At 41.1% G+C, this 15,157-nt stretch overlaps 1 protein-coding gene across 1 annotated transcript in view; it reads left to right on the top strand.

Annotated features, from left to right (window-relative positions):
* Positions 1-14,837, top strand: part of SNX30 (sorting nexin family member 30) — a gene marked incomplete at both ends in the record, with an annotated part of 49,922 nt that extends 35,085 nt beyond the window's left edge. Inside the window, 5 exon segments of the mRNA XM_079548953.1 lie at positions 3,550-3,745; positions 4,377-4,576; positions 8,980-9,066; positions 13,628-13,780; positions 14,778-14,837. Of these exon segments, the coding sequence (XP_079405079.1) occupies positions 3,550-3,745; positions 4,377-4,576; positions 8,980-9,066; positions 13,628-13,780; positions 14,778-14,837 (696 nt within the window).
* Positions 14,838-15,157: the final 320 nt, after the last annotated feature.

Here is a 15,157-nt window from a genome sequence, read left to right as displayed (position 1 = left end):
CTGTCGGCTCATGTTCAGCCGAGCATCAATCAATACCCCCAGGTCCATTTCCTCTACGCAGTCCTCCAGCCACACCGCCCCAAGCCTGTAGCGTCGCCTGGGGTTGTTGTGGCCGAAGTGCAGGACCCGGCATTTGGCCTTGTTGAAACTCATCCCATTGGCTCCAGCCCAGCTCTCCAGCCTGTCCAGATCCCTCTGTAGGGCGTCGCTACCCCCAGGCAGATCCACGCTTCCAGCCAATTTGGTGTCATCTGCGAATTTACTGAGGGTGCACTCGATGCCCTCATCGAGGTCATCTATAAAGATATTGAAGAGGACAGGCCCCAGCACCGACTCCTGGGGAACACCACTCACGACCGGTCGCCAGCTGGATTTGACTCCATTCACCACCACTCTCTGCGCCCGGCCCTCCAGCCAGCTCCTTACCCAGCCAAGAGTGTACCCATCCAAGCCTCTGACTGCCAGCTTCTGCAGGAGAATGCTGTGGGAGACAGTGTCAAAGGCTTTGCTGAAGTCTAGGTAGAACACATCAACAGCCTTTCCTTCATCCACCAGATGGGTCACTAGATCATAGAAGGAGATCAGGTTGGTCAAACAGGACCTGCCCTTCATGAACCCATGCTGGCTAGGCCTGATCCCCCGGTCACCCCGCACATGCCGCATGATCTCCCTCAAGACGATCTGCTCCATAACCTTCCCTGGCACTGAGGTCAGGCTGACAGGTCTGTAGTTCCCCGGATCCTCCTTACGACCTTTCTTATAAATGGGAGTCACATTGGCAAGCCTCCAGTCATCTGGGACCTCACCAGTCAACAAGGAGCACTGACAGATGATGGAAAGCGGCTCGGCTATCACCTCCGCCAGTTCCCTCAGCACTCTCGGGTGGATCTCATCTGGCCCCATCGACTTGTGACAGTCCAGCTGGAGCAGTAGGTCTCTGACTGTTTCTTTCAGAATCGCAGGGGGGTTAGTGTGCTCCCCGGCCGAGATTACCAGGTCAGAGAGAGGGGTATCCTGAGGATAACTGGTCTGACTTTTAAAGACAGACGTAAAGAAGGCATTCAGAACCTCCGCCTTTTCCTTATCCTCAGTGGTCACATTCCCAGCCTCATCCAGCAAAGAGTGGATATTCTCCTTTGTCCTCCTCTTACTGTTAATGTATTTATAAAAGAGTTTCTTATTCCTTTTCACACCAGCAGCTAGGTTAAATTCAAGCTGGGCTTTTGCCTTTCTGATTTCACCGCTACACATCCTAACAACTTCCCTGTATTCATTTTGAGTGGCCTGTCCAAGTATACTCCTGTGATGCAAGAGAGATTCAGAACAGAAAAAAACTGTGGACTATGTAAAATCCTCTTTTCAGGGTGGGCAGAAGTAAAAGAGGAAGAAAGATCTCTTGCACAAAAGCTTGCAAATTTGGTTGGTTTTTTTTTTTTCCATCTTTGTTTGTACTTTCTATACTGCTTATACTTCTTGCTTCCAAAGCAAAGGGTAGAGACTCCATTCTTACTTGTTCTTGATCAATAACTTCATGTTCATCTTTTGCATAAAGCATCTAGAAGCCATGTAATTTTCTTTGTCTGTCTTTTGAACTGCATGTTAAATTAGACCAGGGTGGCCTGCAGTTGTGGGTTTGACCTTATAAGTGAGGAGAACTGTAAAAACATATTTTCCCAATGTCACATTACACTGCCTCACTCAAATGTGAATCTTAATTTGAGCTCACTCCGATGCTCGGCATGAGAGTAATGTGAGACTCAATCTTAAATTCCCTTTTTTTTTCCTGCCGTCATGATGAACATTGCATTTTTAGGCTTACTTCAGCAGTAGAACTAGCTCTTGATAATTAAGAATATGATAGATTTGCTCTGCTTTTCAGTTGTCAAAGCAAGATGTAAAATGCTTAATTGCTTAGTTATCTTTTGCCATCATTTCACCTTTGTAAAATGAATGGTAAAGCCTTTATCCTCAGCCATGTGTAATATCCTTTGCTTTGACAATATGGAGTGTCCATGGATGCTGGGAGAAAAGAACATGTGTTTTCCAGTCTGTCTTTAGTACTAGTATATTACTTATTTAGTAATGAGAAATCAGCTCACTCTATCAGGACTTCAGAATTTAGTTATTGCAGAAAATCGTTAGACCACCTCCTGTCTGAAAAGGGAAACCAACCTTTATTTGAATTTCCTGTTTGAATTAGTAAGATGGTAGAATGCATGAGAGAATGAGTGAATAATTTTGAATTAGAGTCTTTCTTGTTTCTGATGCCTATATGCACGTAACATGTCAGACAGAGGGCAAGAGTCAAGGAACCACTTCATTTTGAATGCGGACGTAATTCAAAATAATTGTAGCTGTTAAATGTTAGGTTACCTTAATCAGATTTAGCTTAATGTAAGTACTTGAAAAGAATAGCATAATGCATGTTTTCAATAAGAAATTCTGTATTCTTTTTTTCAAGAACATTTAAGCTGTAATCTGATTTTTATGCTGCTGTGTATTGATTCTTGGCCTCTGTAGGTCTGCTCTGTTTGAAATTTTTTCTTGCTCATGCTGTTTTAGCTCTTCATCAAGTCTTTATGTTGAATAGTGACCCCTGCTGGAAAGAGTAAGATGCACAGTGGATGGCATTTTGCCCAATTAAAACTACGTTTTCTGATGTGCTGTAAAGGTGAAATCCTCTGAAGACTGTCCGTATACAACCATTAGATGTGCTAGTTTCTCCAGGCTGTACTTTTTTCCTCTGTACATATCCTTTGTCCTGTCTGACTACACAGCTGGTGTGAGGAGGCTGCTGAGCAAATAGACATGCAGTCTGTAGCTCTGTATTAGCCTGTCAAAGCCAACTAGTGGATGTGCATAGTGCTGGTGTTATAGGCTGTGTCTTAAAAGTTTGTTGTGGTAGACAGGTAAGTTCATCTGTGCTGCTCTCATTTTTCCTTCTCAACAAAACTGGGAGAACAAAATATTTTGAGTTGAAATAGGCAGGGAGATAACTCACCAATTACTATTGAAGGCAGAACAGATTCAACCTAAGTGACATTAATGTACTGCCTATTGATTAAAGACCAGAGCAATAAGAACTAAAAGCAAACTAAAAACACATGGCTCAGGTCTGTGGTGGGTCCAGCTGGGACTGGCTTTGACCTGACATTTGGGGCAGCTGCTGGGCTCTGCTCAGAGTCCACTTCTGCAGACCCTGTGTTAGCAAAAACTTTAAAGTTTAATGAATAATTGTCAAGAAGTCTTGGTGGAAGTAGATTTACTCATGTCACTGTGCCCCTGGTTGCAGTGCAGGAACATGGGAAAGTCCAGCCACACACAGTGATGGGGGCACTTACTACTTCATACCATTCTCCTGGGCAGTATATCTCTTTCTACAACTAGTCTTGAAACTGTTCTAGGCTGACTTGTACAAGATAAGGTTTTTGTGTCCAAGGCTGTGTGCTGCATGTAATCTTTTGCTTTTGTAATGTTTGATCTTGACTGGGAAGTATCTTTTGCTGTATCTCTTCCAACACACAAATATTGTTTGTTCTTACCTCCCAGGATCTTAATGCGTACAAAAAGCAAGGAATGGCATTGCTGTCAAAGATGGGGGAGTCAGTCAAATATGTCACAGGAGGTTACAAATTAAGAAGTCGTCCACTGGAGTTTGCAGCCATTGGAGAGTATCTAGACACATTCTCTCTAAAACTCGGTACCATTGACAGGATAGCACAACGGATTATCAAGGAGCAGTTGGGTAAGGACTAAAGTGTTCAACTTTGATACTTCTGGCTGGGATCTCTATTTTTTTCTGATTGATAGCATAACTAACATACCTCAATGATTATAACATGTAATAAGCCATACAGAGCATAAATTCTCATGCCTCTTGCAGGTTTGAAACAACCTAACAGAGTATCTTGTCTTACCTCAAATCTGAATGTTTTTAAAGTTATTCTTGTTATGTTAACCTATTTTCTTACTGATTGTTATTTCTCAGAGGACTTTCGGGAAGAAGAAAACCTGTAGATTTTAGCTGGAATTGTACCAGTGGAATTCTGAAGACAATAACCTTAATGTGTCTGTCTTGATGAAACAGCTGAGTTTTACATGTATAAGATATGACTTTAGCTACTCTACAGAAGTAAATATTTATGTATACTGAAGTTTTTGGGAACAGTTAGCTGAGCTGGTGTAATGTGGACCAGTCACCTCCATGCAGCTGTGGAGCTCTGACGATTAAGATGCTATTACAACACTAAACTGCTATGAGAGTTAATATTTGCTAAGTGTGGACATAGTTTCTTCTTTTTTAGCATAAGTGTTTACAGATACTTTTGCCTAGTTCTTTCTCTGTTTTTATTTTCTTTTCCCTTTTGCCTCTGCAGAATACTTGGTGGAGTTACGAGAATATGGGCCTATTTATTCAACCTGGGGTGGGCTGGAGGTTGAGCTATCAGAGCCACTGGAAGGGGTGTCTGCATGCATTGGGAACTGCTGCACAGCTCTTGAAGAACTCAGTGAAGACATGACAGATGACTTCCTGCCAGTGCTTAGGGAATATATACTGTACTCAGAGTCAATGAAGGTAAAGGGAGTGCTATTGGAGTGATGTCAGTGAGCTAATTCTCTCTCAGGGTGAGAACGCTTGATGGTAGGGAAAAGAGAGAAGTAAATGATTTGATTACGTTAATGTTTTTGTAATTAAGTAAAAAAAAATAGTAATATTTATTAACGTAAGTACTTGCATGGTAACAGTATCAGCTCTGCTATTGAGCCACCTGACATAGAGAGCGTACATGATGCTGAAAATCTGTTCTTTTATTGTACTATCAACTTTCCATAGGAGACATCCTGTAGCTGTCTAGAATCTTCTCTTGAAATTGTTATAAAGTCAAGTAAAATCTTGGCCACTGGCTTGTTGTCTGACACTGCAGAGAATGTCACATGCAGCTTCTGTCACTTGTATGCAGCAGTGTTGTATGGTTCCTTTTACATCAAGGCGTCCAGGTGACAAATAAGGCTTCCCCTTTCATCTCTGTACGTTAAGTGGAATGTATCTTAAGCTATTAAGTTCTGCTTACTAAATAACTGCTTAAAGATGTTGCTTTGTGACAATTTATCTTGATGTCTTGAAGAACTTGATATCTTAAGCATTGATGTGTAAGTAGTAAGTTTTAAAATCTACTTCATTGTGGTATTTTTTCTCTTCAAGTGAGCAGTGATTGTAAATCTTACTGCGTGGCAGAAGATTTACTGAAACAGAGAACTCTAATTTTGGCTGCTAGAGCTTCTCACCACACACCCATGGAACAGTGTGCATTACTAACACTCCTTATAGAGCATTAACAAGTAAATTCCTTTGAGGACTATCTTTTGGAGCAGCCATTATGAGAGCATGATATACCCTCCTTTAGAAATATGTAACAGCTTGCTCGAAACCTAGTCTGAGCAGGGTTGTTCTCCCTCTTAGTCTTTCTATACCTCTGAAACTGAGAACTGGAAATAGTTGCTAGCAGATTTCTCTTCTTGGTTTCAAATGGCTGATTGCAAGTCTGTCTTGCCTGGCTTAAGCAAAGGATTCTTGCACAAGGCTTTGCACTCATTTTCTGAAGCTACCATTTGTTTTCATACTCATGTTATAACCATGGTTAGATCCAGTGTAGGCTAGATGCATTTCCTTTGCAGTACCAGAATGCTTGGAGATGAAGCTAGAGTCTGGGATGTTGAGGTTCTTTCTGCTGGAGGGAGAATGTATATGTGTATTTAAACAAGACATGAAGTTAGCAGAAAAAAACCTCTTACCGCAGGACGTCTACCTTTTCATGAGTACAGATTCCATGGCATCTGAGGTATCAGACTGACTTATAGGTGGTGTTTTGCACCAATGTAGAGAGTGGGAAGGCTTTACTTTAGGTTTAGGAGTGCTCAGATGATGACCAAGATACTGAATGCATTCTCCAAGGTAACAGTCTAGCTGCAATTATTATTATTTTTTGTCTTTTTGCTGCAAGTCTTTAATGCTGCTCTTTGTGGTAAGTGTTCTCTAGTTTCCTGAAGTACCTTTTCAGTTAATGAAACCCTTGCCTTGTATCTTAATTTCTGTGCTGTTGATTTGACTTTCAGGTTTCCTGAGGGATTTTCTCCTGTCAGTTTTTCTCAAAGTGGCTGAACTTGCTCATTGTGCTGGTGCTTTGGAAGTAGTTGAATCTAGAAGCTGTATTTGCAGAATAGGAATTCAGTAAGGATTATGTTGCTTAGTGTCAAGCTTGGTCACTTCATTACTTTTATCACATCTGAAAATCAAGAATAAAAACTGTTATTAGGTAAGGCAGACTGCTCTTTGTTTCCATCTCTCCCAGATACCAAAATTTAAATCTTCCAGGCAATATTAAGCATGGTTTTCTTACTCTGAAAGGTAAATCTCTTAGTGTTGACGTGGTAGTCAGCTACAGCACTGTGTTACCAGACTTGATGAAACTGAGTAGGTAACTGAAAATGAGGTTTCTCGTGGAGTGCAAGAAGCTTCCTCTTGAAAGAACTGTCTTCTTCATGAGCAGTGCTATTCATCGCCTGCACTGAAGCCTGCTGTGAAATGTCTGTTGGACAGCTTTTGGACAAGATACTTGAGGGAAAGTAAGTCTTTGGGTTCTAGGAATTCGGTGCAACCTTGACAACTTTTTTCACTGCAAGTTGCACCCTAGCTATGTAGCTTAGAAACCTGGTTTGTGGAGCTGTCTTGAGCTGGGTGAATGCCTTTCAGTGAAGTAACTGCCAGGCTCACTTCAACTTTTTTTTAGCAATGAGTGCTTCCTTTTTCTTCTTGAGGAACGCTGTTTTTACCTCTTGGGGCCAGCCTGAGGGAAATACACCTACAGAGGTAAAGACCAGAAAGCCTGGTTGGAATAACCGTGAGCTTGTTCCTTGGAAGCCACATACCTTGTCTTTGTATTTGTTTGAAAGATTTGCAGAAGTGGATAGAGGCTGGGATTGTGGGCTTGAATTTAAAATGTGTGGTGGAGGGTAGGAGTGACATTGACTAAAATACAGTCGACACTTAAGATGGCCAGATAGTGTCTGGAATTCTGGCACAGATGTGTGTTAACGTTTTTCTGTAGTATGCTGGTGTTCAGTGGAGGTATGTGCACAGGACAAAGTCAGTTCTAAATAATTTAGTGCTGATTCTAAAATCATGTATGAACTCTGTATGCTTAGTGGGGCCTGAAAGGCCTATCAGGTGATGTGGTTCCCAGCTCTGTGCTTGGATGTTACTAATATATTTTTAAAGCAAGCAGCATATGAACAGTCTCTTCAAAGGCATGCAGTAAATGGTGAGTTCTAGTTGTAATAAGAAGGTATATGCAGTGCAAGTGGTATCGCATCACAACCTGAGAAAAGAGGCTGGTGGCAAACTTCTGAAGCTCTTTCAAACATATAGGTCAATGGGGAATGTTTCAACCAAATACAAATTGAAGGACCTACATCACTGAAAGCAGGCTAAGTCTTACTTGTTGTACAGCAACCAGTGGTTTTGTTCTTTATACAGCTGAAGTGGGGTGTGTGACTTCTTGTGTGGTCTTTGTTCTGTTTTGGTATTTCCATCTCACTGAGGCCCTAATAATCAAGTGTTGCATAGGTAGTGGTAAATCTGGGGTTACTTAGTACAGAGCTCTTCTGAGAAGCTGCTCCGGTATAATGCACTAGTTGGCAGCTGTGGAGAGATTGCCTGGGGCTGCCTGAGTAAATACATCCTCTCACATATGGAACAAATAAAAGGGAAGGCAGTATTTTTCTCATCGCTTTCAGGTCGACCATTAATGGATGGTTAAAGCTGTATTCAGAAGCGTGTTGCTAATGGTCCGTAGTGGGCACTTAAGGAGGAATAAAATACTTGCCCTTTGAATCTGCTCTGTTGGTACCTGTTAATCATTGGCTAATGCACGTTCAGACGCTGTGTGTTGTACTAGCTCCATGTTCATGGGGGCTGAATGTATTTGCTTGAAGTGGTTATTTTTCTGAGAAAATAATCTCAGTTGATTCAGGCTTACAGGACGCTATGAAGTGGTCAGGTTTTTGTTGCACTGATAACCTCAAGGACTTGAGTACTGTTTCACATAAGTGCTTAGATCGTGAAATGCATGGGTATGTCATGATTTTTCCAAGCAAGCGTGACTGATAAAACAGCATGTGTGCTGTCCTGTTCCTTTTTTGTTTATTTATTTATTTATTTTTACCTAAGCCAGAAGTAAATTTGTGAATGGAGAGTCTTTTCAGATGTCATGGGCTGAGGCTTAAAAAAGTAATGATTGCAACATCTCTTGCCTCTAGCTGCAGTAGTTATTCCTTCACACAGAATGGAGTTCTTCAGAATAACTGCAGTGGTGTCCTTAGGTAGGAGGAGGGAGAAGGTGATGATTAGTAGGTATAAGGCGCATACATTTTGGCCAGATTTATACGTTACAACTTTCCAGTAGTCTATACTCTTAATAAGACTAATTTCTATTTGTTGTTTTTATACTGTAAGCCTATAACACGACTGTAGCAAATAAGCCTATAACACAACTGTAGCAAAGAACTTGGCTTGTAGATATAGTAAAACAGAAGAATAGACTCTTTTGTTCTCAGTTCTGGGAAGCCTGTCTGTAAAATGTTTACAACATGAATGTCACATGGGTAGGTTCAGTTCTTTCACATAAAACGTACTTTTCGTAAGGTTAATTCTTTTATTATTAAAAACAGCAAAACAAAATACCCAAACTGCATCTTTGTATGAAAGTTGAGGTTTTTATCTGACCCTCTAATTGCTGGGAAAAAAAACCCTCTTTATTTTTAAAAGCTACTTTCTAAATATTGTAAAACAGGACAACATACAAAAAGGCAGACTTAGGACTGAGTTATCACTTCAGCTGTAACACTGCAGTTTCTTACAGATGGGAAGGGGAAAATAAGCAAGAACATGCTTCTCACAATTGTCTTTTCTCTTGCCCATAGAATGTATTGAAGAAGAGAGACCAAGTTCAAGCAGAGTATGAAGCAAAACTGGAAGCAGTAGCCTTGAAAAAAGAAGACCGTCCAAAGGTTAGCACTTGAAATTACTCTGCAGAATCAACCTGAACTTCCATTGCTTTCTGATAACAGTAAAAAAAATAGAGCTTGCTTTTTCTGGGTCTGGCTTTCTCTCTGCAGTATAAACATTTCGGAGCAGAGCAAGAGTTTGGTGGTAAGCTGGTGCAAAATGAAGACCTAGGTACAAACGCATTTAACCTTGTCTAGCAACATCTCTTCTTACTGATTTCCCACCATTTAGAAAAGGGTGGCTCTGACCTGTGTTGGAGCATCTAGTTGGACTATTCAGTAGCTATGGCTTTAAATTATGGTAACTAAGCAGCTTCTGGTAATTTTGGTCTATGGTTGCTGAATCAAGTTCCTAGACACTGGCATCACTGACGCCAGTTACATCATATGACTCCTGTTTTGCTCCTTCCACTAGGGATATCTTCCCTTGTGATGCTGAACTTAGGCAGCAGGGGTCACCGGGTGACAGGTTTTGGGTGGGCTTCATGAACTTGGCACTGGTGAGGCCCCACTCATGTGCTGTGCTCAGCTTTGGGCACCTCAGTACAGAAATGACATCGAGATGCTGGCGCAGGTCCAAAGAAGGGCAGCAAGGCTGGATGAAGGGCTTGGAGGATATGGCCTTTGACAAGAGACTGACGGAACTGGGGCTGTTTAGTCTGGGGAAAAGGAGGCTGAGGAGAGATCTTACTGCTCTCTTCCAATATCTGAACGGTGCTTACAGCGAGAGCAGGATTGGTCTCTTCTTGCTGGTGACAGGTGACAGGATGAGGGCAGATGGCATCAAGGGTAGTAAGTTTGGGTTGGATATCAGGAGAAACTTCTTGACAGAAAGGGTTGTTTAAGTACTGCGGTAGGCTCCCCAGGGAGGTGGTTGAGTCACCATCCCTGCATGTGTTTAAAAACACATGCGCATTCGGATGTGGTGCTCAGGGACATGATTTAGCAGAGGGCTGTTAGGGTTAGGGTAGTATGGTTAGGTTGTGTTGGACTCCGTGATCCTTAAGGTCTTTTCCAACCTGAGTGATTCTGTGATTTTAAACTTGTGTGCTTATGCTGCCACCTGCTTTCTGCATGAAGAGTAGTGCAGGAGGTGTATCTTACATCAGTGTTACTTTGACCAACAATGAAAACAGGTTTTGTCCCCTCTTTTGCCTGGGTTTTTTGGCTCTCCTCCACCTTTCTGTTAAAAACTGAGGAATGAATTCTAATATTACAGGTACTGTATAATAATGTTAAAGGAGGCTCAAGTCTTTAATCTAACTTTGAAACTGAAGGGTACAGATTGTGGAAAAGCAACCCTTTTTTCCAATCCTCAACCTGTATCTGTCATAGACTCTGGCAAAAGTGATAGCAGGATGGCTTGGGTACCTTGTGCTCTTCTATTCTGATCTTCTATCAGCCCCACTGCTGATTCGTGTGTGTATTACTGTTACTTCTGAAGTGTAGTTTTGTATGTGTAGGTATTCTAACCTGTTGTGTGGATGGCACTAAATCTGGCACATCCAGTAAGCCATTTGAGGATACGAGGTACTGATTTCTGTCATGATCCTGATATAGCAGAGCTGCTGAATGTTGCTAATCTCTCACCTACTAAAAGGTTTTTGAAGCTCATGTCTTGCTAGGATTATTGTGCAAAGTGAAACATTTAAATAGCAGTCTTCAAGAATTTTTTGAATTCTTACATTTCCTGTCCAAAGTATCATAATCATATCTTTTGTTAACTCCTTGTACCTTTTTTCTTAATGTAAGATCTTTACAGCATATAAAAGGGGAAGGTGGAAAAAAAAAAAAGGTACAATTCCTTGCGTGTTCATAAAATACTAGCACACAACTTCTAGATTCTTTCCAGCCTGAGTGGAATGTCCTTATCTATAAGAACTGATAAGTTAGAGCAGTTGGTAGCAATACATCTTACATCTAGTGAGTTATGCTGGCTGTAACTTCCTACAAACTATTAGCAGACAGAATACTAACGAGCTAGCTTATACAGTGGATATCATAATGGCATTTATGTTCCTTTCAGTATGTTTGACTGATTGGCAGAAGTTACCTTAAAGCAAATGAACTAAACCAAAACAAACAAAAAACCACAAAACAAACCCAAACAAAGCTATGCTTTTGTCATGCTTGTTAACTTCTTCCAGAGGAGGGCGTTCTGGGACTCACAGTATGCATAATCAGACTGTCTTCACAGAACTCCACTGATGTCATTATGTGGTTCTCAAATCAGCTTAAAACTCCACGGACTGTAAATACAGAAGGCTTTTAGGGCTGCTATGAATGACCGTCAGGAAATATTGCTCAGAATGATCAAGTTTCCAGCAAAAGCACTGTGTAACTTCTTCTGTATGTGTGGTGTTTAACATTAGAGGGACAGTGCTGAGGCTTTTCTGTTGGTAAGCAGAGTACAGTGGAGAAGTGCTGCTTGCTTTGGCATGTTTTTCTGAGTAATTCAACTCAGGTAGTGAAGCACAGACACTTCCTTTTAGGAAGATGAAATCCACTTCTAATAACCTAGCTCTGTCTGTCTCAAGGATTTGTAGTGTGGGAACAGTGAATATGGCAGCACTGACTTTGAAGTGAAAAGTGATTGTGTGTGTTTGAAGGGTGATTGTGGTGAAATTTGTAACAGTGTGTATTTCCAAAGAGCAGGAAAAGTAAAAATACCATATACATACATTTACACTCTTGAATAAGAACAGTGTGTATGTGTATGCTTCAGGAAGCCTGTGGAAACCTAATTGGAGTTCATCGCTATGGTTTCTCAATGAGAGAATACATAATCCATTTTCTGATCACTGGATTGTTACTGTAGCTCTCTGTACATACAGTCCTTTCAACCTGGTGGAGAACTGTCTATGGGAAAGAATACTTTCTTTTAGATCTTCATTGTGGTTTTGGATCCTGGCAGAAGCAAGAAGCTAGTGAGCATTTAGAAACTGAATTGATTTGGGTACTGTTATATGGTTTTGCTTCCAGAATGAATGACTCTTTCTCTTGACAGCTGTGCATTTCCTATTAAAGTAACAGCATTATTGAAAATGATGAGAGACATGCTTACTTCAGGAGGAGCATCCCCTAAACCTTCCAGCCAACTATCTTGCAAGGTCTTGTCTGAAGCCTGTCAGATCTTTGTTGTGAGTTTTAGCAGACTGTATTCTGTGCCAGAAGCATAGTGATCAGAGAAAGTGGAAGAACTACGTAGCTATTGGCCATGGAGTTGCTTGTAATATAAATCCAGTTGTGTGAATGAAGGGTTACTCAAAGCTCATGAGCATCAAAGAGGTGCTCCCTTGTGTCTCACAGAGCTATACTGGAGCCCAGATGTAGGGCTTTCTCTGACTGTTAGCCTATGGAGTACTTCAGTGAGTGTCCCTAACTGCATTGTGGAGAACAACAAGGATCGTATGTTTCTGCTTAGATATGTGTCTTGCCAACTGCAAAGTAGTTGTAAAGTACCCACAAAGAACAGAAATAAAATAAAAGGAATTTCCTGAAGACTTCTGCAGATATTTTTGTTTCTGCCCTTTGTGCAATTCACAGCTCCCAGAGAGGAAATCCACTTATCACATTGGTACCAGTGCTCAGGAGTTTCCTCGTCTGATGTCTTGGGCTTATTGTGCATATATTACTGTTTGTGTAGACCACAAATCACAGGGAGAAGGAAGAGAATGATGTTCATGTTTTTTCTGTTTGAGGCACTATTTGTGAATTGTTCCTGTAGTTGTCTGATAGTATATAGCATTTTCATCTAAATCATAAACAAAAAATGCCAGATTCTTTGTCCTAGCTTGCTTCTTGAGTTGATGAGTAGTGTTGTAATCTTTTTCAGTCTCCTTGTAGACCTGCAATGGGCTATCCTTCAGCATTTCTCACATTGCTTATGCATGACGACATGTCTGTTGTTGGGCCAAATGAACTTACTTGGCCCACGAGTTATTGCCTTTAATTTCTTTTGTCTTATGATCAACACTTTGCGTTTACTTTTTTTTTTAGGTAGCCTGTAAGGTTAAAGCTAGAGGACTAGAAATTTTTTTCTGCAGACAGAGCTGATCACTACTGTTTATTGTGGTCAAAATATAACACCAAAACATGTCATTTAGTCCTTTGGGCAAACCTGGATGTTTGTTATTTCATTGGTGGAAATTAGGAAATGTCTGGTGCAGCTGTAAATAGAATGAAGGAGAGAAAGCTTGCTGTGGAGCAGTGGTCAGTCTGATCAGTTTGAGAGCTAGGAACTGAGCCTAGGCACTCAGCACATATGCGTATTTCCTCTTCATGCTTCTAGGAAGCTCTTCCACTCTGTGCCACGTATGGAGATGATAGCATGCCCATCACCTGAAATAGAAAAGAACAAATTAAAAAGTCCTGTCTCCTCCCTGAAATATTAATGGGTCTTCTTCCTGCAGCCATAGCTGAGTTCATTCAGGGTCACTACCTTTCCTCTATAGCTTTGGCTTAGTGGGATTCAAGCTTCTCTACCATCTAGCATTCTGAACAACAGTATCAATCTTGATTTTTTTAATTTTTTTTTTTAATTATTTTTATTTTTTTTCTGCAGGTACCCGCAGATGTTGAGAAATGCCAAGACCGAGTAGAATGTTTTAATGCTGATCTGAAAGCAGATATGGAGAGATGGCAGAACAACAAGCGGCAGGACTTTAGGCAGCTACTGATGGGAATGGCAGATAAAAACATCCAGTACTACGAGAAGGTATGTGACACTGTTGTAGCACTGGCAGGAGTGAAGGTAGTCATTTGTCCTCCAAGATGGTGGTTATTCTTCAGGAAATGTTTATGCCATTTTCCAGTAAAGAACTTGAACATCTTAATTCTTCAGTGCTATGGAAGCTGCTCTTTGTCAGCAGCGTAGTGTAGCCTGCTGAGTTGTTGGCCATGCTCAAGTGATCCACATGAGACTAGTTGTCACTTGCAAGACTTTCTTTTAACTTCATCTTTGGATGCTTGTCTATCTTGGATTCTTGAATTGAACAAATTGCTGAGCTGAAGTAGTAGTTTTCTTTCTACTTGCTAGTGGTGAAGGAAAAGTCCAAAAACATGTGTTGTGTATGCCCCATCCCTGAAGGCCTTCAGGGCCACGTTGGATGGAGCCCTGAGCAGCCTGATCTGGTGGAGGATAATCCCTGCCCACAGTGTGGGTATTGAACCTAAATGAATTTTAAGGTACCCTTTCAACTTAAGCCATTCTTTGAAGTAACCAGTTACTCACATGCAGTGTGGGGAAGTCCTTGAGGTGTAGTGGGGTGCACTGTGTGTCTGTACTATGTACCTTTTTCAAATAGCGTTGAGAGCATGCTGCTATAATAGTGGCCACTGTGTCCAAACTAGTCCTCTCCCACAGTCACATCACAAACATGAACTTGGACAAGAAGAAGTTTGACTGCCTAGCTGCAGGCTGTGTCCTTCAGTTCAGAAGAATCTAGCTGATACTTGAAAATCGGAGGTATTCTGATGCATTCTTAATAGCTTGTCACAGCAGATGATTTTGGAAAGCTTTAATTTGATTTCTTTGTTTGAAAACAACAGCTATTCTTCCTGAATGCTTTCTTACATTATTAAGGAAGACCAACAAGTGTAAAGAACCCTGCTAGCTTTTCTGAACTTCCATTCTGTCAGTCTGGGAGGGTGGTTCAAGAATTACAAGAGCTGATATACAATTCATTTTTTAATGAATTTCTTTCTTTCTTCAGTGCCTTACAGCATGGGAGTCAATTATACCACTATTGCAAGACAAGCCAGAGACCAAATAAGAAGTACTTTCATGGACAGTCTGACACTTCTGTGCTCAGTACCACTAGACATACTGGAACTCCATGAAGGTCTCTTTTTTTTCTTTTTTTTTTTGTCAACTGAGAGAGATGCCAGCTGTGCCCAGGCTGGAACAGACCCTCTGAAGACTATTTGACTTCTTCCTCATTTTCTGTTTAAACTGGGGTATGTTTCATCTTTTTGAGTTATCTTGAATGGTTCCTTCTCTATCCTATGGAGTGACATGGGGCTTATAGTGAAAGTGCATGGGGATCTTGATAAAACTTACCTCTTTAGCCTGGAAGGAACTGATGAGTAGAAC

This window comes from Tetrao urogallus (assembly GCF_951394365.1).
Source record: "Tetrao urogallus genome assembly, chromosome: Z".
NCBI lineage: Eukaryota > Metazoa > Chordata > Aves > Galliformes > Phasianidae > Tetrao > Tetrao urogallus.
Note: the sequence above shows the minus strand (reverse complement) of the source record. Positions and strands in the feature narration are given on the sequence as shown.